At 36.2% G+C, this 22,189-nt stretch overlaps 1 protein-coding gene across 5 annotated transcripts in view; it reads left to right on the top strand.

The window, feature by feature from the left end:
* The window catches only part of SNX14 (sorting nexin 14), an 84,740-nt gene that overhangs the window by 3,064 nt on the left and 59,487 nt on the right, over window positions 1-22,189 (top strand). For 3 of the 5 annotated variants that reach the window (XM_046005802.1, XM_046005801.1, XM_046005799.1), the window contains exons 2-6: window positions 13,844-13,964; window positions 15,111-15,187; window positions 15,269-15,347; window positions 19,339-19,382; window positions 21,636-21,723. In XM_046005802.1, coding sequence (XP_045861758.1) covers window positions 13,844-13,964; window positions 15,111-15,187; window positions 15,269-15,347; window positions 19,339-19,382; window positions 21,636-21,723 — 409 coding nt within the window. The remainder of the gene's footprint in view (window positions 1-13,843; window positions 13,965-15,110; window positions 15,188-15,268; window positions 15,348-19,338; window positions 19,383-21,635; window positions 21,724-22,189) is intronic. The other 2 variants (XM_046005800.1, XM_046005803.1) reach the window with 1 other exon arrangement.

Raw genomic sequence — 22,189 nt, forward strand, 5'->3', positions numbered from 1 at the left:
TATAGTCTTGAAACTTTAAATCCTAAAGATCTTTCAAGGTATTATTTAGTATATAAATTCTTCTTTGAATATGAATTAAGATCATGAATCTTTTTTTTTTTTTAAGATTTTATTTATTTATTTGAGAGAGAAAGAGATAGCAACAGAGATAGCAAAAGAGAGAACAAGAGGGAGCCAGAGTGGGGAGGAGAGGGAGAAGTCTCCTCCCTACTGACTAGGAAGCCCGACACAGGGCTCAATCCCAGGACCCTGGGACGGTGTCCTGAGCTGAAGGCAGATGCTTAACTGACTGAGCCACGTGGGTGCCCCAAGATTATGAATCTTATCTGTGGAAAGATAAATAGCTATAATTTTGGCTATTATAAATGATTTTGAGATGATTATAAATGATGTGAGAGGAATAGAGTAACATACTTTATATATTTCAAATTGTTTGTGGTAATGCCTTTACAGTATTTTTTTTTTAAGATTTTTTATTTATTTATTTGACAGACAGAGATCACAAGTAGGCAGAGAAGCAGGCAGAGAGAGGAGGAAGCAGGCTCCCGGTTGAGCAGAGGACCTGCCTGATGCGGGGCTTGATCCCAAGACCTGGGATCATGACCTGAGCCGAAGGCAGAGGCTTTAACCCACTGAGCCACCTCGGCGTCCCCCTTTACAGTATTTTTAGGAAAAGCTAGGAACATAGATGCAATTATATTTACCAATAGTAGTGTTGAATATTTGAGTGTTATAATCAGTATCTTAAGTTACATGCTAGTAATAATAATGGTAATAGTAATTATAACTAACTGACATTTTGTGTTTTGTTTGACCCAGGTTTTTTTCTTAAGAGTTTTCTTTGATTATTGAGGCAATTGATTATTGTTGTTGAAAGTTTTGAATCTGAGCTTCACTGTAAGAATTTGATTCTGCCTTCCCCATTAATCAGTTATGTGGCTTTGGACAAGTGATCTTTTATCTGTTACAGATGAGTGCCCTCATCTTTAAATGAGAGTAATACTAGTATCTACATTATATGATTATTTTGATGATTAAAGAGTTAATACATCAAAGGCATTTCAAATGGTGCTCTGGACATAGAACTTACTTTTATTAAATGTTCCATTATTTTTGTCTCATTTATTTTAGCACCCCAGTAGACTACCTTGTCAGTAACCTCAGTCACCATTGATCAGTTTTGCTTGTTTTTGAATTTCATATAAATGGAATTATATGGTTCTCTTGTATCTGGTTTCTTTCTCTCAACTCTTTTGAGATTTGTCCGTATTGTTGTGTATGCCAGTACTTCAGTCTCTTTGGTTATTGTGCAGTATTCCACTGGGAATACGACATACTTTGTTTATCCATTCTTCTGTTGAAGGGCCTTTGACTTGTTTATAGTTTTTAGCTGCTATGAATAATGCTGCTATGAATATTCTTATATATATTTCTTTTGATAGACTTATTTCTTTTGGGTAGATACCCATGGATGGAAATGCTTAGTCACAGTGCATGTGTTTGTTTAACTTAAGTAGATACTGCCAGATAGTTTTCCAAAGTGATTGTACTAATTTACACTCCTGCCAAAGCATTTGGCTCTTCTGTCTGATATTGCCTGTAGGTTTAATTTAGTCATTTTAGTGAATAAATAGTGGTAGCTCATTGTAGTTTTAATTAATTAATTAATTAAAAAAAGATTTTATTTATTTATTTGATGGACAGAGATCACAAGCAGGCAGAGAGGCAGGCAGAGAGAGAGGGGGAAGCAGGCTCCCTGCTGAGCAGAGAGCCAGATGCAGGGCTCGATCCCAGGACCCTGAGATCATGATCTGAGTGGAAGGCAGAGGCTTTAACCCACTGAGCCACCCAGGCACCCCTCCTTGTAATTTTAATTAGTTAATTGTAGCTTAATTGTTAGCTATAGTCATCGTGTTGTACATTACATCCCTAGTACTTATTTATCTTCTTGGAAGTTTGTACCTTGACCACCTTCCTGCAATTTCCTCTCCCCTGTGCTCCACCTCTTGTAACCACAAGTCTGATCTTTTTCTGAGTTTTTTTCCTTAATATTTTATATAAAAGTGAGATCATACACTATTTTTCTTTTCTCTGTTTGATTTATTTCACTTAGCATAATACTTAGCATATGCCTCTAAGGTCCATGCATGTCGTCCCCAATGATAGGATTTCCTTATTTTTTTTATGGTTTGTGTGTGTGTGTGTGTGTGTGTGTGTGTGTATACACGCCACAGCTTCTTTGTTCATTTGTTTTGTTTTAAGATTTTATTTATTTATTTGACAGAGATCACAAGTAGGCAGGCGGGGCGGGAGGGGGAAGCAGGATCCCCGCAGGGCTCCCCACCATCCTGCACTCTCCCTTTCTTCCAATGGACTTTTTTTTTTTTTTTTAAGATTTTATTCATTTATTTGACAGACAGAGATCACAAGTAGGCAGAGAGGCAGACAGAGAGAGGGAGGAAGCAGGCTCCCTGCTGAGCAGAGAGCCTGACGCGGGGCTCGATCCCAGAACTCTGGGATCATGACCTGAGCTGAAGGCAGAGGCCTAACCCACTGAGCCACCCAGGCGCCCCTTTTGTTCATTTTTTGATGGACACTTAGGTTGTTTTCATATTTTGGCTGTTGTAAATAATGTTACTGTGAACATAGGGGTGCAGACATCTTTTTGAGTTAGTGTTTTTGTTTCCTTTGGATATTTTTCCAGAAGTGGAATTCCCGAATTATATAGTAGTTTTATTTTTAACTTTTTGGAAATTCTCCAGATTGTTTCCTTAGTGGCTCTGTCAGTTCACATTCCCACCAATAGCACAAAAGGGTTCTCTTTTCTCCGCATCCATACCAGCATTTGTTATTTCCTGTCTTTTAAAAAAAAATTAATATTTTAAAAATATTTTATTTATTTATTTGACAGAGAGAGAGAGAGAGTGCACAAGCAGAGGGAGCAGCAGGGAGAGGGAGAAGCATGCTCTCTGCTGAGCAGGGAGCCTGATGGCAGGGCTCGATCCTGGGATCATGACTTGAGCTGCAGGCAGAGGCTTAACCAACTGAGCCTCCCCCGGCACAGCTATCTCTTGTCTCTTTGATGATGGCCATAGATGTGAGGTGATATCTCATTGTGATTTTAATTTGCATCTCCCTAATGACTATTGATGATGTTGAACACTTTTTCATGTACCTGTTGGTATTTCATATAACTTCTTTGGAGAAATGTGTATTTAGGTCTTCTGCACACTTTTTGTTTTTAACCAGCAAAATGGGTTTATTCAGGAATACCAAAGCAATGGCAATTGCTATGGGAAACCAGAGACAAGCCTGAAGATCAAAGGAGAAGAATGTAATTTAACAGAGAAAAAGAGGAAGATGGGAGGGTCTAGTCAGTGGGTTAAAGCCTCTGCCTTCGGTTCGGGTCATGATCCCAGGGTCCTGGGATCGAGCCCCGCGTCGGGCTCTCTGCTCAGCAGGGAACCTGCTTCCTCCCTCTCTCTGTCTGCCTCTCTGCCTACTTGTGATCTCTGTCTGTCAAAAAAATGAATAAAATCTTAAAAAAAAAAAAAAGTCCATTGGAAGAAAGGGAGAGTGCAGGATGGTGGTGGTTTCTCATTGCTTGAGTTATGGTATATTCTTATTGGCTAGGCTTGTTGCCGTGCAAGAAAAATTGCTTCCCCTTGTTCGAGTAGTGAAGTAGGCTTCTTCCTATTGGAAGTGCAAGATTGCCCCGGGTTGAATGAATTCTTTATGTGTTTTGGATATTAACTCCTTATCACATACATGGTTTGCAAATTTTTCCTCCATTTCATCCATAGGTTGTCTTTTTACTTCATTGATGGTTCTTTATTTTTTAAATTACAACAACTGGCTTACATACACTTATAACTTAGTATATGATAGGCTAGTCTAAGCCCTGTTGTGGTCTTATTTAATCATTGTAACAACTTTGAATTAGGTATTTTATTATCTCATTTTATAGAAGACCAAATAAGACTCAGAGTTATGATTTTTTTTTTTAAGATTTTTATTTATTTATTTGAGAGAGAGAAGGAGAGAGCACAAGTAGGCAAAGCGGCAGGCAGAGGGAGAGGGAGAAGCAGGCTCTCCACTGAGCAAGGAGTCCTATGCAGGGCTGGATCCCAGGACCCTGGGAACATGACCTGAGGCGAAGGCACCCCTTTAACCAACTGTGCCACCCAGGCATCTTGAGCTGGAATTTTGATTGTAGTTTCTGTTTTGTTTGTATATTGTCACCTAACAAACCATCCCTAAATTTGTGGTTTAGGTCAGCAACATCTAATTTGCGCACAGAGCTGTAATTTGGGCAAGTTGATCAGTATAGCTAATCTCTACTCACTGTGCATCATCAGCTGGGCACCATGAAGACGAGCTAGAATAGTAATTGTTGGCTTGTTCATTAATGTATGTGACAGTATATGCTGGTTGTTGGCTGTGATCTCAGCAAGACTATAGGCCAGAACCTGTACATATGGCTTTTACCTGTGGCTTTTCCCCCCAAAGTGGTGCTGGCTTACACAGGTGGGCATCCTGAGAAAGACAGCCTGCCGGAAGCCATATCCATTTTATGACCTAGTTTTGGAAATTAGGCAGCTTCATTTCTGCTACATTCACTTAGCTGTAATGTTATTAAGGCTAACCCCTATTCAAGGGGAAGAAAATTAAATTCCTGTTTTTGATGTGGAGAGTGTTAAAGAATTTGCAGTCATATTCAATACCACCATGGTATTATTACTTTGTGAATTAATCTGGGTAGAATTTATATGTTGGCTATTTTTAAAAGTTTCACCGTGAACATAATCTCTCCATACATTCAGACCTGTTCTTGTGTCTTTTTAAGTGCCTTTTTTCATTTTAAAAAAAGTTTATTATGGAATATTTTAAACATACATAAAATAAAAATAGAATTGTATAATGAAATCTGTTAAGTATCTGTCACTAAGCTTAAAAAACTATCAGCTCAAGTCAGATATCAGCCCCCTACAATTATTTTGAAGCAAATCCCAGATGATGTATTTTATCTATAAACATTAAAAATTTCAGTATTTGGGAAACCTCGTTGGTGTCTGCCTTTAGCTCAGGTCATGATCCCAAGGTACTGGGATCAAATCCCTCATCAGGTTCCTTGCTCAGAGAGGAGCCTGCTTCTCCCTCTCTTTCTGCCTGCTGCTCCCCCTGCTTGTGCTCTCTCTCTCTCTGACAAATAAGTAGATAAAATCTTTAAAAAAATTTTTCAGTGTGTGTCTCTTAACAGATAAGTCCTTTTTTTCTTACATAACCATAATACCACTTCACATTAAAAAAAAAGTAATTTTTTATCATCAAATGTCCAATGGTCAGATTTCCCTGAATTTGCTAGAATTCCCTCCATCATTTATGATAAAAAAATTTAAGCCTGGGTGGCTCAGTGGGTTACAAGCCTCTGCCTTCAGCTCAGGTCATGATCCCAGGGTCCTGGGATTGAGCCCCACATCCGGCTCTCTGCTCCACGGGGAGCCTGCTTTCTCCTCTCTCTCTGCCTGCTTGTGATCTCTCTCTGTCAAATAAATAAATAAAATCTTTAAAAAAAAAATTTAAGCATACAACAATGTATGAATTTACAATAAGTGACCAGTCATGTACTGTTTAGATTTTACTATTAACATTTTACTATATCTTCACACACTTTATGATGTTTCTATTGCTCTATCCATAATGAATCTTATTTGTAAACAGCTTTTTACTAATCAAATTAAGATCCAAATGCGATCTTTTAATTTGAAAGTTACCTCCCTTCCGCATAATCCCACTTTTTTTAACCTTGCAATTTATTGTTGAAGAAACTGGGGCTTACATTTTGTGGAGTTTTTTATAGTCTGGCTTTTGTTGACTGCATCCCTATAGTGTTGTGGATATGTTTTTTTCCCTTTCTGTTCCCTGTGAACTTGTTAGACCGAGAGGTATCATTATTTTGATTTTTTTTTTCCTTTACTGTTGATGGTGTAGATTTAAAGATAATGAGCTATTTAAAAACATGCCTTTCTTGTGATGTATTATTCTTTATTTTATTATATACTGTTAGTTTTAGTTAACTAATATTTTACTCTTAGTATTTGGTAAGTAAAATAGACCTAATGATTTTCTTATAGTGTCTTTGTCTGATTTGGGAATTAAAATTATATTAGTCTTTTAAAATTAGTAGCTTTTTCTCATTTTTTTTCCCCCTGAAGTCATGTATATAGGATAGGGATTATCTGTCTCATTACCATTTGCCAGAGTCTTTTTTTTTTTTTTTTTTTTCCTTCAGCCAGGTCTCTGATTACTATTTTAATTACGGTGGGGGTAACTGGTCTATATAAGTTATCTAGTTCTTCACTTACTAATTTCTAGCATTTTTGTCTGTTTGCAAAAATTTATGTCATATAGGTTATCCAGTTTATGAACATAGTTGTTCGCAGTTTAATTTTTCATTTCAGTTTTAGCTCTCATTTCTTCTTCATTCAGTATTTTGTGTATTTGTATTCTCTTTTTGTTTTATTCGTTGATCTGTCTTACTGAAACTTTGTCTTTTTTATTAGCTTTTGATTCTGAAAATTTCCAAGCATACATAGAAAAAAGATTACAAGGCATTTCCAAGCACCCATCACTCAGTCTCAACAACCATCAATATTTTGCATATTTGAAAAATATCTAGTCTTCTTCCATTTTAAAAATCACTTCTACACAAAACCATAACCTTAAAAAATTAACACTAGTTGGTCAGTATCATATAAGTCCATAATCAAATTTTCCTAACTGCATAAAAATTGGTAGTGTATCTGTACTAATCAGGATCTGAAATAGGTCCACTCATTCTGTGTGGGAGCTACATCTCTTAAGCTTTTGTAAATCTCTTATAATTAACAATAAGAGTTGGCAAAATTTTTCTATGAAATGTCAGATAGTAAATATTTTAGACTTTTGGACTGCATCAGGTTTCTGTCCTATATTCTCTCTCTTTTTTTTTCTTTTCTTTTCAAAGAATCATTAAAAAAATTGAAAAAACTTCACTGAGCTTGGGAGCCATACCAAAGCAGGTAGCATTTGGCCCACAAGCCATAGTTTGTTTACCTGGATCTAGAACATTCCTCCTTACCTGCTTCTCTCCCCTCTCCCCACCACTGACTTGAAGAAACTGGGTCATTTGTTCACAATTTTGCTGTTAGTTTCCTTATGATGTCTTGTTTTTTTTTTTTATTCTTACCTGCATATTTTTTGTAGACAAGGTGTTAGATTTATAAATTTAGATCTTTTTGTGCGTGTAGATTAGATTTAGATCTTGTTGTGTGTGTAAGAATTATATCACATGAGAGGATAACTCCACTTAAGATGGAGTTGCCTCACTTCTTGTGGATTTGGGTAGTGACAGCTAATACTTTGCCCCATAAACTTCTTTGGTTTTACCATTTATTATTCTGTGAATGAGTTATTTCATTTTAGGTTGCAACATGATGATTTTCTCATTTTTCTCATTCCTTGTATATTTTAAAATTTGAATTCTCTCTCTTTCTCTCTCTCCACTATTTTTCCTTCTAGAATTGCTTTACTTCACTTGTTAGGTCCCTTTAGTTACAGTAAAATACAGCTCAAGTTGGAAAAGAAGATAAATCTAATTAGAGTTTTGCTTATTTTATTAATTTTTCAAAAACTAAGCTTATATTTTGTTATATCCTCTTGTCATTGTTGTCTTCTTTCTTGATTTCTATTCTTCTGTTTCCTTCCTTTTTATGTATTTGGATCCTGTTTTTTTTCCCCCAATTTATTGTTTCCTTCCTTTTTATGTGTTTGGATCCTGTTTTTTCCCCCCAACTTTCTGAATGCTTAGCTTGTTGGTTTTAGTATTTGTCTCTGATTGATGTAGGGTTTCTCAACCTCAGCACTATTGATAATTTGGGCTAGATAATTTTTTGTTGTGAGGCGCTGGCCTGTGCACTGTAGGATATTTAGCAGCTATCTTGGTCTCTAGCCACCTGATGTCAATAGTGCACCTTCCCTTTTGCCCTCTCCACAGTTCAGACAATCAAAAATGTCTGCATATACTGCCAAATGCCCCCTGGCGGGCAAAATACCCTTGGTTGAGAACTACTGGATTAATGCATTTAAGGATACAGATTTTCTTCTTAACTAATACCTTAGTTATTGCTTGCTTTAGTTAACGTGCACACATATTGCATGTAGTATTTATTGTCATTCAGTCTGTTATTTGATCTACAGGTCTACAATTCCTAATCTGTAATTCTGAAATCAAAAGCTCTGTTAAGAAGTAATTTTAACCCTGTTTGTACCAATTACATTTGATGACAAAACCTGATCTGAACAGACATGAGACTGTTTATTTAGTCTTTTATTTATTTATTTAGTCTTGTCTTTTTTTTTTTTTTGAGGTTTTATTTATTTGACACAGAGGGAGAGAGTATGAGAGAACAAGCAGAAGGAGTGGGAGACAAGAGGGAGAGGGAGAAGCAGGCTCCCTACTGAGCAGGGAGCCTGATGTGGGGCCCTGAGGTCATGACCTGAGCCGAAGGCAGATGCTTAACTGACTGAGCCACTCAGGCGCCCGTATTTATAGTCTTTATTTCTGACTTATTTCTTTCTTATTGCTTTTATGTTTTGCTGCAGAAATATTAATAGCTAATTATGGAGTACTGCATTAGATCTCATTGGGAGTGTTAAAGTATATATGATATGTGTATTATATAACTGTTCAAAAATCCTAAAAATTCTGAATCATGACTGTCTGGGTCAAAATGATGTTTGGTAAGCAGCTGTGAATAAGAATTTGATAATTTCCTCTCTGAAATACCTCTATAATTTGAGTTAGTTTCCAAGTATAAGGTTTTTTTTTTTTTTTTTAATAGCTTGATGTCAGGGGTGCCTGGGTGGCTCAGTGGGTTAAAGCCTCTGCCTTCAGCTCAGGTCATGATCCCAGGGTCCTGGGATCGAGCCCCACATGGGGCTTTCTGCTCAGCGGGGAACCTACTTCCCCCCTCTCTTTGTTTTCCTCTCTGCCTGCTTGTGATCTCTGTCAAATAAATAAATAAAATCTTTAAAAAACAAAACAAAACTTGATGTCAAGTATGCTATTTTGGGTGGAGTGAAGCTTTGTATACAGGAATGAGAAGAGGGGTACCTGGCTGGCTTAGTCAGTAGAGCATGAAAGTTGTGAGTTCAAGCCCCATGCCCCATGTTGGGTGTAGAGGTTACTGGGGGTTGGTGGTGGGGGAGGAATGGGAAGAAATAAGAAAAGTAAAAGAAAGTAGAAAAGTGAACTGGGGCCAGATTGAAAGGGACTGTAAAGATTTAAGGAGTTTTATTTTATTCTGCAGGCAATAATATTAAGACCAGGCAATTCATCTCGTTTGGGGCCTCAGCCTTTGTCTCACAGCTTTTATATTTACTTGATCACTGTCTGTACTGTCTATAATAGGTAAGCACCTCTAATCACGCATCTTCACTTCACCTCTTCTTACTACTTGGTGCTGTATATTTCCCAATTCCGAACTTCCAGGTCTTCTGTAATCCTTTCTGTTCTGTACTGCACTTGATAAATTGTCCTCAGTCAGAGAACTGGGACAGATGTGGTACTCAGTTGTGTTTCATTTCTCTTAAGGATTTTCCTCTTGTACTGCCTGGAAATAGTTACTCTATATGTGTGTGTGTGTGTGTGTGTGTGTGTGTGTGTGTGTGTGTGTGTATTTTTTTTTAATCAGAAAGAGTGTGAGCACAAGCAGGGGAGCAGCAGGCAGAGGGAGAAGCAGGTTCCCCACTGAGCAAGGAGCCCCATGCTGGACTCGATGCCAGGACCTTAGGATCATGACCTGAGCCAAAGGCAGCCGCTTAATAGGCTGAGCCACCTAAGCATCCCACTGCATATGTTTTGTCCTGTTTTATAGTTGTTTATGGTGGGAAAGCAAGTCTAGTACCAGTCATTCTGTCAAGGAAGTAGAAGTCTCTTACTCCTTTGGAACATATGCCATTTGTCTGTTTTCTCAGGTTATTTGTGCTCATTTATAGATGACTTTGTTTTATGGTTTATAGCCTTCCTCTCCATTTTAAATCCTGTCACCATTCTAGGTGACTTCAATGCTTGTGTGAGTAACCCACCAAATAGTCTGTCATGAGGTGATTCCTCTTTAGCCTCCCACTTGGATCAGTATATGGTTGCCCTTGTTATCACCAGAAAGAGCTCTACCTCTGAAATCTTAGAAAGCAAGTATCCTACTTGCTGACCATCTGCTTCTTTCATTCAGTCAGTCACACTGTACCTGCTCCTTGACTTCCTAGCCTCCTGACTCCTTTGCTTTCTATTTTTTCTCTTCTGTTGTCACTTACCTTTGTAGTTTAGAGTTGGTCTAGCTTGGAATCCACAGTCCATCACTTCAGCTACTCTGTTGCCAGTATCCTTAACTCCTTTCTGTCGCACTAACCTGACAAAATTGAAATCTTGGATCAGTGATGCTGCTTGGTTTTTCACTGTTTATATCTTGGTTACTGAGGGCTGCTAGAGAAAATCCCAAACCTGTAAATTTAACTTCCCAGCAGTTCCTCAGAATAGCCTTCTCATTGCGTGTGCCCAGTGGCTCTTTCAGAACTTGTCCAGTCTGCTATAACTTCTGATCTTGCCCCTTTTGCCTTTCTCTTTCAGCATCTCCCATTTCACATAAAGAACATCATATTGCTTTTCATCCTCACTACTGAATCTACAGCTTAAGTGCATTCTCATCCATGTATTCTTTCTCTCTGGTATTTGGGAAGAGATATCTCCGGCTCTTATAACTATTTCTCCTTTGAGGCTTTGAATGCCAACTACTGCTAACTTCTCTAGGACTTTATTAACTCAACTTAGCTCTTCTCTCCTATGTCTTTTTCTCTTATCTCCTTCTATGCTGTCAATATTTAAATATGATTAGGTTTTACTAAACATTTTCAGTCATTATCTCCCTCCAGCTACCACCTTAGTCTGTTGTTCCTTTAAAAAGAGAATTATCCATATTGCCAATTTACTTCTTTTAGTGGGGGAGGGGCAGAGAGAGGGAAAGAGAATCTCAGGCAGACTCCCTGCTGAGTGCAAAAACCTGATATGGGGCTGGATTTCATGACCCTGAGACCATGAGGTGAGCCGAAACCAAGAGTCAGATCCTTAACTGAGCCACCTAGGCATCCCCCAATTTCACTTTTTTATTTTCAGTTCACTCTTCAATCCACTGCATTCCATTGGCATTCTACTAAAACTGCTTTTGCCAGTTCATCATTGCCTTTTTTTGTTGCTAAAACTTCTCATTCTCTCGCTTAAATTTAAAAATATTTGATCATGTTAACTACTTCATCCTTGTTGAAATTTTTTTTTTACCTTGACAGCCTTTATGACTTGATTCTTTTTGTAATTTTATTTATTTATTTGAGATAGAGAGCTGGTGTGCAGATGGTGGGGTGGGGGTTTCACGTGGGAAAAGGGAGAGGGGGAAGCCAACTCTCCACTAAGCAGGGAGTCTGATGTGGGGCTCTATCCCAAGACCCTGGGATCATGACCTGAGCTGAAGGCAGATGTTTAACCATCTAAGCCACCCAGGTACCGTGCCCCTGTGATTTGATTCTTGTTTTTTTTTTTGGTTCCCCCACCCCCCAGCTCTTCTAATTACTAGATTTCTCTTGCTCTCCTAATTTCCTTAAATGTCTTTTTTTTTTTTTTTGTCATTCTGCAGCTCCTCCCTGGTCATTTCATTTATTCCCATGATTTCAATGATCCCCAAATTCTTTTCCTTACCTATATTCTCTGCAGAGATTTAAATTACCCAGTATCTAACTGCTCATGAAATTTTTCTACTTGCTCTGTTGTTTTTATTAAGATTTATTTATTTTAAAGATTTTATTTATTTATTTGACAGAGAGAGAGGTCACAAGTAGGCAGAGAGGCAGGCAGAGAGAGAGGAGGAAGCAGGCTCCCTGCAGAACAGAGAGCCCGATGCGGGGCTCGATCCCAGGACCCTGAGATCATGACCTGAGCCGAAGGCAGCGGCTTAATCCACTGAGCCACCCAGGCGCCCCAGATTTATTTATTTTAGAGAGAGAAAGAGTGAGTGTGAGAATGGGCAGGAGAGGGAGGGAGAGAGAGTCTCAGCAGACACTGAGTGAAGATCCTGGGCTCTATCCCAGGACCCTGAGACCATGACCTGAGCTGAAATCAGGAGTCAGATGCTCAACTAGCTGACCTACCCAGGTGCCCCCACTGCATGCCATATTTTAAGATACTTGAAATTTAGTGTGTCCAAAGAGAAGTGATTTTTTACCTGTCCCTTCTGTCAGATTAATCAACAACTTAGTCCTCTTAATTCTTCCTCCTAAATGTTTTCAAGACTATCAGTTTTTTTTTTATCTCTAAGTCTCTTCTCTATATAAACTATCTTTGACTCCTGTAGATTTTTTTCAGCTTTCTAATTAGCCTGCATGTTTCCAGTTTAAGCTATTCTTCATATTGTGGCCTGAGTGGTTCTTTGACTATAAAGTCTAGCAATACTACTCTCCTTAAAAGTTCTGAAATTCCTAAAGTCTTAAAAATTCTTCATTGCCTTCAGGGTATTACTCAAGACTTTAAGTGGTAGATGACAGAAACTAAACTCACACTATATTGGCAAAGAGTGGAATCACTGGAAGGTTATTAAAGTGTAGAAGGAACAAGAGTGTAGCTAGGTCTCAGAGACCTGTAGAACCTGGATTTAAAATACAACTGATAAGTTCTTCACTTCCTTTTTTTCTCTTTCTGTGGACTGGCTTCATTCTCTTCTCACTACATAGTGATTTGTGAATGGAAGAACTAGTACCAAAGTTCGTGCTTTATATAGTTACCAGTTAATAAACATAATGTGGTAATTGGAATTTGAACTGTGTTGTTGGGGGACTGGTGTTTCACAAAATCATGTTAATGGAAATTTATGCTTATCAGGACTGTGCAATATGAGGACTGCCTGTATTGAGACATGTTAACATGACTTATTTTATGACACCATATTATCTGGCTTCTGCCTGAGGTTTTTTTTTTTTTTTTTTTTTTTTTTTTTTTTTTTTAAAAGCTTCATCTTAAAGCCAGTTCTTCTTCGAGCTGTGCTCGGATCTTAGTTTGCGTAGTTTTCCCAAGTTTGAATTCTTCTGCCTCTTCCCTAGTCCCTCATTTCTCTACCCCATTCTCTTCTGTTGGATTTCTCCTACTTACTCTTTTAAGTTTTTCTATAGAGTTGCTTTCTTTGAAAAAAGATTTTCTTTCCTTTTAAATTTGGGTTGTATATTCTGCCTGAGGTGTTCCCTTATCATGTATTGCTTTTTCTGTCTTAATATAGTACACATGCTCACACTGTATTGTACTCATTTACTTACCTAACAGACCATGTTTTCCATGCATATAGAGATCATGGCAGTGCTGTTCCTGACTGTATCCCCACAGCCTGTTACTGGGTGGCACAAAATAATGGGCACTCAGTATTAATTTTTTTTATTTAATGAAAGGTAATCAGAATTTTGATGACTACTACAATATCATTGGAAGGTATTTGGAGCACTGTAGTATAGCTGGTCAAACATAACCTAGGTACCAAATTATAAAATATTGAGAATTTATACATTCTTACACTTCAAGTGAAATGTACATTTGATAGTATGCATTTTGTGATCCTTATAATTAAATAAATACATCACAGGCATCATGATTAAAGATCTGTCTTCAGTATGATATGGTAGGTGCTTAATAAATACTTGTCAAATCAATGAGGGGACAACTTAAGTTTTATACTTTTTTTGGTTGTAATAATTATTTTCATTTATTTCTAAGGTATCTTCATGTTTTAATGATCTTCTGGTCATTTGTTGCTGGAGTTGTTACATTCTATTGCTCTTTGGGACCGGATTCTCTCTTACCAAATATATTCTTCACAATAAAATACAAACCCAAGGTAAAATTTATGTGTTCTTATTTTTAAGAGTAGTATGTATTACCTGTGCTGTTTGATATTATTACTGAAAGCATGTTAAAGCAGTGATTTAAAAAAAATCCATCTGGTATTATTTAATAATGGAAGACATCAGAACATAATTAGAAACGAAATTTATGTATGTGTATATTTTTAAGGTATACAACTCTACAACGTGCTATAAAAAGAAAATACAAACTTCTCAGAAAGTTGGAATCCATAATTACAGAGTGTCCTCTAACTGCATATTAACTATGAGAACAGTAAATTAAAACATGTTCCCAAAGTTGGTTGTACAATAGAATCACCTAGGGAATCTTAAAAAAAAAAAAAAAAAAAAAAAGATTCCTAGGTGCTCTCATCAGATTTTGACGGAATAGTTCTTGGTTAGGGCCTTTTAATCAGTACTTGTTAAGAGCTTTCTAGGTGATTCTGAGATACAGACACAGGGAACTCTGAATTAACTTATCCCATGCTGTTAATTTCCTAAATGTCTTCAAGAGACAAATAATCACGTAGTTTGCTTAGCCAAAATAATTTGTATATTTGAAATTTCATTAGGGTGGTGGTGTATTGAATCTGTGTCTAGTAGGCAAAGTCACTAGTGTGCAGATATCTTGAAGTATTGCTTAATAATTCTTCAAGTTGATATAGTTCCTCTTTTTAGGTTTGTTGGTACTTCTATTCAGAGAAAGCACAGAGGAAAGTGGTGCCACATATTTGGTCAGAAACATGACTAGTTGTCACATATCTTTCTTTTCATTGAAGTTAACATTTTGGGGAAATAGAAAATAGTTTTTTCTTACATCTCTGAAGTAGAATATCATTTCCAAATATAGATTGAATTTTTTTAAATAAGTGAGCATAATAACTGACCTTAATTATATGCTTAGAAATTTGGCTTAAGTATTGCATTTTATCAGGTTTTTTTTCTCTCTTATTTGGCAGTTTAGTTTCCCAGTAGTAGTTATTACAAAGAATGGTTTCAGTGTTATGGCAGACCAATAATTTAAAAAATATTCTTTGAATTTATACATTGATTAATAAACTTTTGAAGTTGATTCTCTTTAGTAAAGATTATATGTAAGCTAAGACAAATCTCTCCCCTTCCTCATTTCCCTTTTTTAGCAGTTAGGACTTCAAGAATTATTTCCTCAAGGTCGTAGCTGTGCTGTTTGTGGTAAAGTAAAATGTAAACGACATAGGTAAGTTAAACATTTTTTATTTGTTGATCCTTCCAATTACATTTTGGATTTTAGGCAATTTAATTGTATGATTTTCTTTAGGCCTTCCTTACTACTTGAAAACTACCAGCCGTGGCTAGATCTGAAAATTTCTTCCAAGGTTGATGCATCTCTCTCAGAGGTAATTAATTTAATAACACTGCCAAATACGCCCAAGCAGAATATATTAAATACTAATGGAAATTTAATTGTGGAACATCTTAATATATGCCACCTAATGAATTCTTAACTAGGTAGTTGATTATTATGAAATAATGTGACTCAGGTGATAAAATAGAAGTTTTTGGATCCTGTGTCTAATTTAAATGGACATTTTAGCCAAAGACGACACTGTTTTACCTAGATATTGCTTAATTCTTATAACAGTAGTCATCTTTATGGTAGGGTAATACCTGAGCTAGACAGAGCAAATATGTCTTGCTGAATTATCTTAGTTTTGACACTTGCTAAAGGGTAGAGCAGAGAATGGGAGACTTTTCACTGTTTCCCTGTAGTGTAGGAATAGAAAGCATTCATCCTTATCTTTGTTACAGTCACATTTTATATATACTTTTTTGGTAACATGTATTTTGTTATTTCTTCTAGAAACTTGTTTTCCCCATTGATCTAAGAAAGGTGTTAAGTCCTTGAAGGCAGTAAGTGGGGTCTGAGTTGTTCCCAGCACCAAGTATAGTGCCAGATATGTTGTTAGTAGTTGATAAACATATATTGAATTAAATTGAATGCTAATTAATTGAAGAATAGTATTCTTCAATTACTGAATCCTGCTTCATTAATTTTTTTCCTTTTTTTTTTTTTTCCCTAATTTGTATCCTTTGGCTAAAAGCATGCTGCATAAATGCCAAAACTCTTGGCACCTTTTTTTTTTTTTTTTTTAAGATTTTATTATTTAACAGATCACAAGTAGGCAGAGAGGCAGGCGGGGGGCGGGGAGCAGGCTTCCCGCTGAGCAGAGAGCCTGATGTGGGGCTCGATCCCAGGACCCTGAGATCATGACCTGAGCAGAAGGCAGAGTCTTAACCCACTGAGCCACCCAGGTGCCCCTTGGCACTTCTCTTTTTTCTAATTTCTTCTTTTTTCTTTTTCATTTTCAACTTCAGGAGTCCTTGATTTAAGACTTTGCTGTCCAATATGGTAGCCCCTAGCTACTGTGGCTGTTCATAACACTTGGAAATGTATCACAAATTGAGTTGTGATTTTGAGGATTTAGTAAGAAAAAAAGAATGTAAAATATCCTATAATACATTTTATTCATTACGTGTTGAAATAATATTCTGGATATAGTGAATTAAAATATATCATAAAATTAATTTTACCTGTTTTCTTATTACTTTTAAAAAATGTAACTACTAGGGGGCACCTGGGTGGCTCCGTGGGTTAAGCCTCTGCCTCCGGCTCGGGTCATGATCCCAGGGTCCTGGGATCGAGCCCCGCATCGGGCTCTCTGCTCGTCAGGGAGCCTGCTTCCTCCTCTCTCTCTGCCTGCCTCTCTGCCTACTTGTGATCTCTGTCTGTCAAATAAATAAATAAAATCTTAAAAAAAAAAAAGTTTAAAAAATGTAGCTACTAGAAAATAAAAGATTACATATATGGCTTACATTACATTTCTATTACAGAGTGCTGATTTGAGGTCTGTTGAAGATAAGACCTCTAGCAAGAGTATTATTTGTGGGTCTTTGACACTTCATTCACTTCTTTTTTTAAAAATTTATTTATTTAAAAAAAAGATTTTATTTATATATTTGACAGATAGAGATCACAAGTAGGCAGAGGCAGGCAGAGAGAGAGAGAGAGGAGGAAGCAGGTTCCCTGCTGAGCAGCGAGCCTGATTGGGGCTTGATCCCAGAAGCCTGGGATCATGACCTGAGCCAAAGGCGGAGGCTTTAACCCACTGAACCACCCAGGCGCCTCACTTCATTCATTTCTAAAGAAAGAAAGAACAAACAAACTTACATGAAGCTCTGGGCCTACTGCCTGGCACACACTGGTTTTCAGTAAATACTAACTCCAACATTTAAAAACATGTTTTGAGATCTTACTATAAGCAGGAACTGGACTAGGCCCCAGGAATAAAAGGAGAAATAAGATATTGTTCCTTTCTTCTAGGAACTTGAGTCTAGGAGGGGAGGTAGACATATAAACAGTTGAATGCAATGTAATGTGAATACTGGCAATAGTGGAAGAAATGTACAATGTATATTATTAATACAGAGGAAAAAATGCCTAACTATAGCGAGGGGCAGTCAGAAAGTATGACTAGAAGTTTGCCAGAATGATAGTGTGGGAAAGGGTATATCAGGGTTTGGGAAAGCTTTTGAAAGGAAAGGGAGGCTTTGAATAAGGTGTTCAGTAAGCTGAAGAGCAAAATGTGAGAAAGGATGTGGGCATTGAAGACACTGTATTCTGGTAGCTAATATTTATTGGTTACTTGCTGTATATTGGGCACTGTACTAATTACTTGTTATTTTTTGAAATCATTCAACCTATAAAGTAGGTGCTGTTATTGATTTTACCAAACTGGGCTTTAGAGGGTTTTAATTTTCTCAAGTTCATCCCTGGCTGGTAGTAGAACTTACTCTAAAACCTGGGTCTGGCTTAGTTCTTAGACAGTTTTTATATGGCTCTTTAGAAATCTGATCATTGAAAGATTTAAAGGACCTTGCTGAAGGAGTTTAATTGATTATAGAAGTAACTGACTTTTGAAGTGTGTAACTGGAGTTTTCAGATGTGACTCAGAGGATACAATGGAAAGTGAAAAGGAAATAAATGGTCACAGCTGCTAGCAGAAAGATTTCTCCCTCGCCTTCAAAATCAGTGCAGCTCCACTTTTCTTACTTTGCTATATTGTGGTTTGATAAATTGAGGGTTTTGTGCATGGGATTGAGGTGTTCAGATACATGTTTTAGATTACTTTGGCAGCTCTGTGGAGGATGGATGGGAGCTAGCTTGACAGGAGGGAGACTAGAAACTCTTGCTACAATATAAGGTTGAGAAGATAAGGACTGAACAGTGGAGCTATAGAAAAGAGCTATGTAGGTTGTAAAATCAATAATATTTGGTGATCGGATGTGGGGGTTAAAGTAAGACCAAGTATTTAATAGCAAATTTTCTGGTGTCCTTTTTGTGTCATATCCCTGTTTCTATGTGTCTTACTTTTCCAACTGGTATCACTAAGTGCTTAGTTTTTCTTTCTTTTCTTTTTATTATTATTTTTTTTGTGCTTAGTTTTTTTAATACAAAGTCAAATCTTGCCTTAATATTTAAAGAATCTACAACCTTCCTTGCTGCTGCCAGAGAAGGTAATAGGCCTACAGTCAGGTTAGATACCTTTGTTAGATACCCTCCCAACTGCTTTAGAAAGTTACTGCCCACTGTTGCAAGTCTTTTCAAAAATTAACATAATACCGCATCCAGAGTTAAAAAATGGAAATTTTAACACCCAGGATTTCTTTTGTTTTGTTACTGTTTCATTTATAACTTATATTCTGATTTTTAATTTACACCTAAAATTTTCACACAGTAAATGTATCTGTATAACCAACACCCAGAGCAAGAAACAAAACATTATTAGTACCCCAGAAGTCCCCCTCATACTCCCTTTTAGTCACTATTGTCCCTTCAGAAGCAATCACTGATAGCTAATTTTGACCCCTTATTAAGTCTGACCTACTTGTTTCTTCATTTTTTTCTGGGAATACTGATTTGTAGAGAGAGTTAGGAATTCATAAAACTAACCTATTATATTCCTTCTTTCCATAGAACTTTCAGTTCAGTGAAACTTCAGAGTCAGGAACAATTTAAGTTTGTTGTTTCATTTTTTTTTTTTTTTTAATTGTGGGAATGTTTAGAAATGTGTGTATGTCATTCTAATAGTATTGTTTCTTTTTATGGAGTTTTATGGTTTTCAAAGTGTTTTCTCATATGTTCCATTTGATCATCGCAATAACCATGTAAGGTTGACAGTATATGTCATGTGAAAGTATGATACTAGATGTCAGTATTTGGGATAATGAAATTGGCTTTTGGTAATACACATTTCTTGGTCATATGGTTTATTTTCCTAGAATTAATTAATTAATTTGATTTTTCTTTAAAAACTAATTTTTATGCAGGTTCTTGAATTAGTGTTGGAAAACTTTGTTTATCCATGGTACAGGTAAGTAAGTTCTCTCTGTAAGACCTTTTTTCTTTAGTGAATACGATTAAGTGTGCTGATGAAGTGTTACCAGTGTAGGCCAGGATTTCTCAGCTTTGACACTATTGACATTTTAGGCCAAGTAATTCTTTGTTGTGGGGGGCTGTCCTGTGGGATATTTAGCAGAACTGCTGGTCTTTTTGCATGAAATACTATTAGCAGCCCCTCATCCTTTTATTTGTGACCACCAAAAATATCTTCAGAGATTGCCATATGTTACCTGGGAGGCATGATTGGCCCTAGTAAGAACCATAGATGTACGTAATCAATTAACAGTTTAGTGATAGCAAAGAAGAAAAAAACCTTGGCTGCTTTTTGAAAGAAAATAAACTTAGAGAATTCCTCGTCACTCCTAAATGGAATGACCTGATTTTTATTTTATTTTATTTTATATTCTTAAGTGATTTGGGAAGCACTTCATGGTTCTTTGTTGGTTTTTTTTTTTTTTTCTTTTTCTTTTTTAAAGATTTCATTCATTTGCTTGAGAGAGCAGAGAGCACAAGTGGGGAATGGGAGGAGAGGGACAAAAGAATACAGAGAAGCAGACTCCTCACTGAGTAGGGAACCCAATGTGGGGCCTCGATTCCAGGACCTTGAGACCCAAGCCGAAGGCAGGTACCTAAGGGGCTGAGGCACCCAGGTGCTCTGATTTAATAGTTTATATGCACTTTTTATATTTGAAATAATTGTACATTTAGAGGAAAAGTTTATATTCAGATGTTTCATTAAACTGAAAGATAATTTTAATAGAATTTTCCTAAAATATTAATGATTTTTCCAAAGTAGCTTGTTTTTAGTATCTGCTATGGACATACAAGTGCCCTGTGCCTTGCAGGTTATAGAAAATAGTTTAGATCTGAAAAATTAATCTAGTTTGAGAATCAGAAATTCACAATATATTTAATAAATAAATGTTATCTTAAAAAAGTATCATGTATTGGGGCACCTGGGTGGCTCAGTGGGTTAAAGCCTCTGCCTTCGGCTCAGGTCATGATCCCGGGGTCCTGGGATCGAGCCCCGCCTTGGGCTCTCTGCTCAGCAGGGAGCCTGCTTCCTCCTCTCTCTCTGCCTAGTTGTGATTTCTCTCTGTCAAATAAATAAAATATTAAAAAAAAAAGAAAGTATCATGTATTTAGTTACATAATTGAACACTTACACCTATATGACCTATAGATGTAATACTTAAAGGCATCTATCCTAATTTTATATATTCTGAATTTTCTCATTAAAAAAATGCTAGTAGTCAAGATGCTCTATAGTATTAAACTTAATATCCAATTTATTATATTTTCCTGAAAAGCTGTGAAAATTAATGTTTTTATGTTGGATTTCATCTTAAATATAGGGCATTTGCCATTTAAGTAAAGCTGTTAGTAAGTCTTTTTGTAAAATGAATCCTCTTGTGAAGACTCCCCCCACCCCCACCCATGTCCTGACTCTTCATAAGAGCTGGCTGTATTTCTAAATGATAAGGTATGTATTTTCTCCTCATTGTAGTTATTGATGCTGAAATAGTCACTTCCCTGGGGTTAATAGTGGGAGGCTTGATTAATACAATTATCTTTGTTATTCTGCCAAGGGACTTAATAGCACCATCTTCAAATTCAGGATAATACCATTCTATATACCTGTCTTGCTTGCTTTGAGTAGGGAAGTGTCCTGATTCTTTTAGGGACCTCATGGCTTCAGGAAAATGAAAAGTAGTTCCTCAGATAAAGGTTGTCAAAATTTCTGTTTAAAAATGTTTGCATTTCAGTTTATTTTCTTTCTCAAATAGAACACATTTTTTTTTACCTTGTAGAATTAGTTTATATTATTAACTATAAATATTTTAAACTAATTAAAAATTTTGTATTAATTCTGTTACTCCTCCAAAATTATTGTTTTATTTCTTATAAATTACTTTGAGAATGCTTAGAAAATGTTTGGAGTATTGTAAAAATATGACTTTGTACATGTAGTTGTCTACAGGGAAATATATACTACAATTTAGTTAAAAATGATTATGTCTTGTTACTAGAATTATGGGAGATGTCTATTTTTTCTTTGTACATTTTTATTTTTTATTCTGTAATGTAACATATTATTCGTTAAAAAAGCAAAGAAAACATAAATGGAAAAAAAGAGGAAGTTCTAAACTTTCCTTGGTTTCTAGAAGGAGTAGCTGTGTATTTCTCTGAGCTTTTAAATGCTTGCTTTTCTCCTTAATTGAAGGGATGTAACAGATGATGAGTCCTTTGTTGATGAACTGAGAATTACATTACGGTTTTTTGCATCTGTCTTAATTCGAAGGATTCACAAGGTAAATATTTATAATGAGAAATTTGGGAATTGGAGGTTTTATTATTACTAAAGAGATTTTTAAAAATCTTAGTTTTACTTTATCCTGTGCTGTTTATATTTTTTCTTCACTTTTAATTTTTTAATTTTTCTTTTTTTTTCTTTTTTTTTTTTTCCACTTTTAATTTTTTTAGATTAAAAGATGAATGGGTCACTTTTGATTCATTGATAAATTTTACTTTCTTTAATGCTTAGATATCTTGGCTTGTGGTAATTAGAAATAAAAAGACAACTATAGGAAAAAAGTCATGTTCCTGTTAGATGAATTTACTGAGTAAATGGTGATGATTATGATCTACTTTTTAAAAAAAAATTTAAGCCATATTATGTTTATGTTTGGGTCTTTGCCTATATATAGTTACAGTGTGTTGGCTGTAGATACACATGCTTGTATATTGCCTTGTCAGTTTAATAGAATTGGTATATAT

The sequence above is a fragment of the Meles meles genome, chromosome 5, assembly GCF_922984935.1.
Source record: "Meles meles chromosome 5, mMelMel3.1 paternal haplotype, whole genome shotgun sequence".
NCBI lineage: Eukaryota > Metazoa > Chordata > Mammalia > Carnivora > Mustelidae > Meles > Meles meles.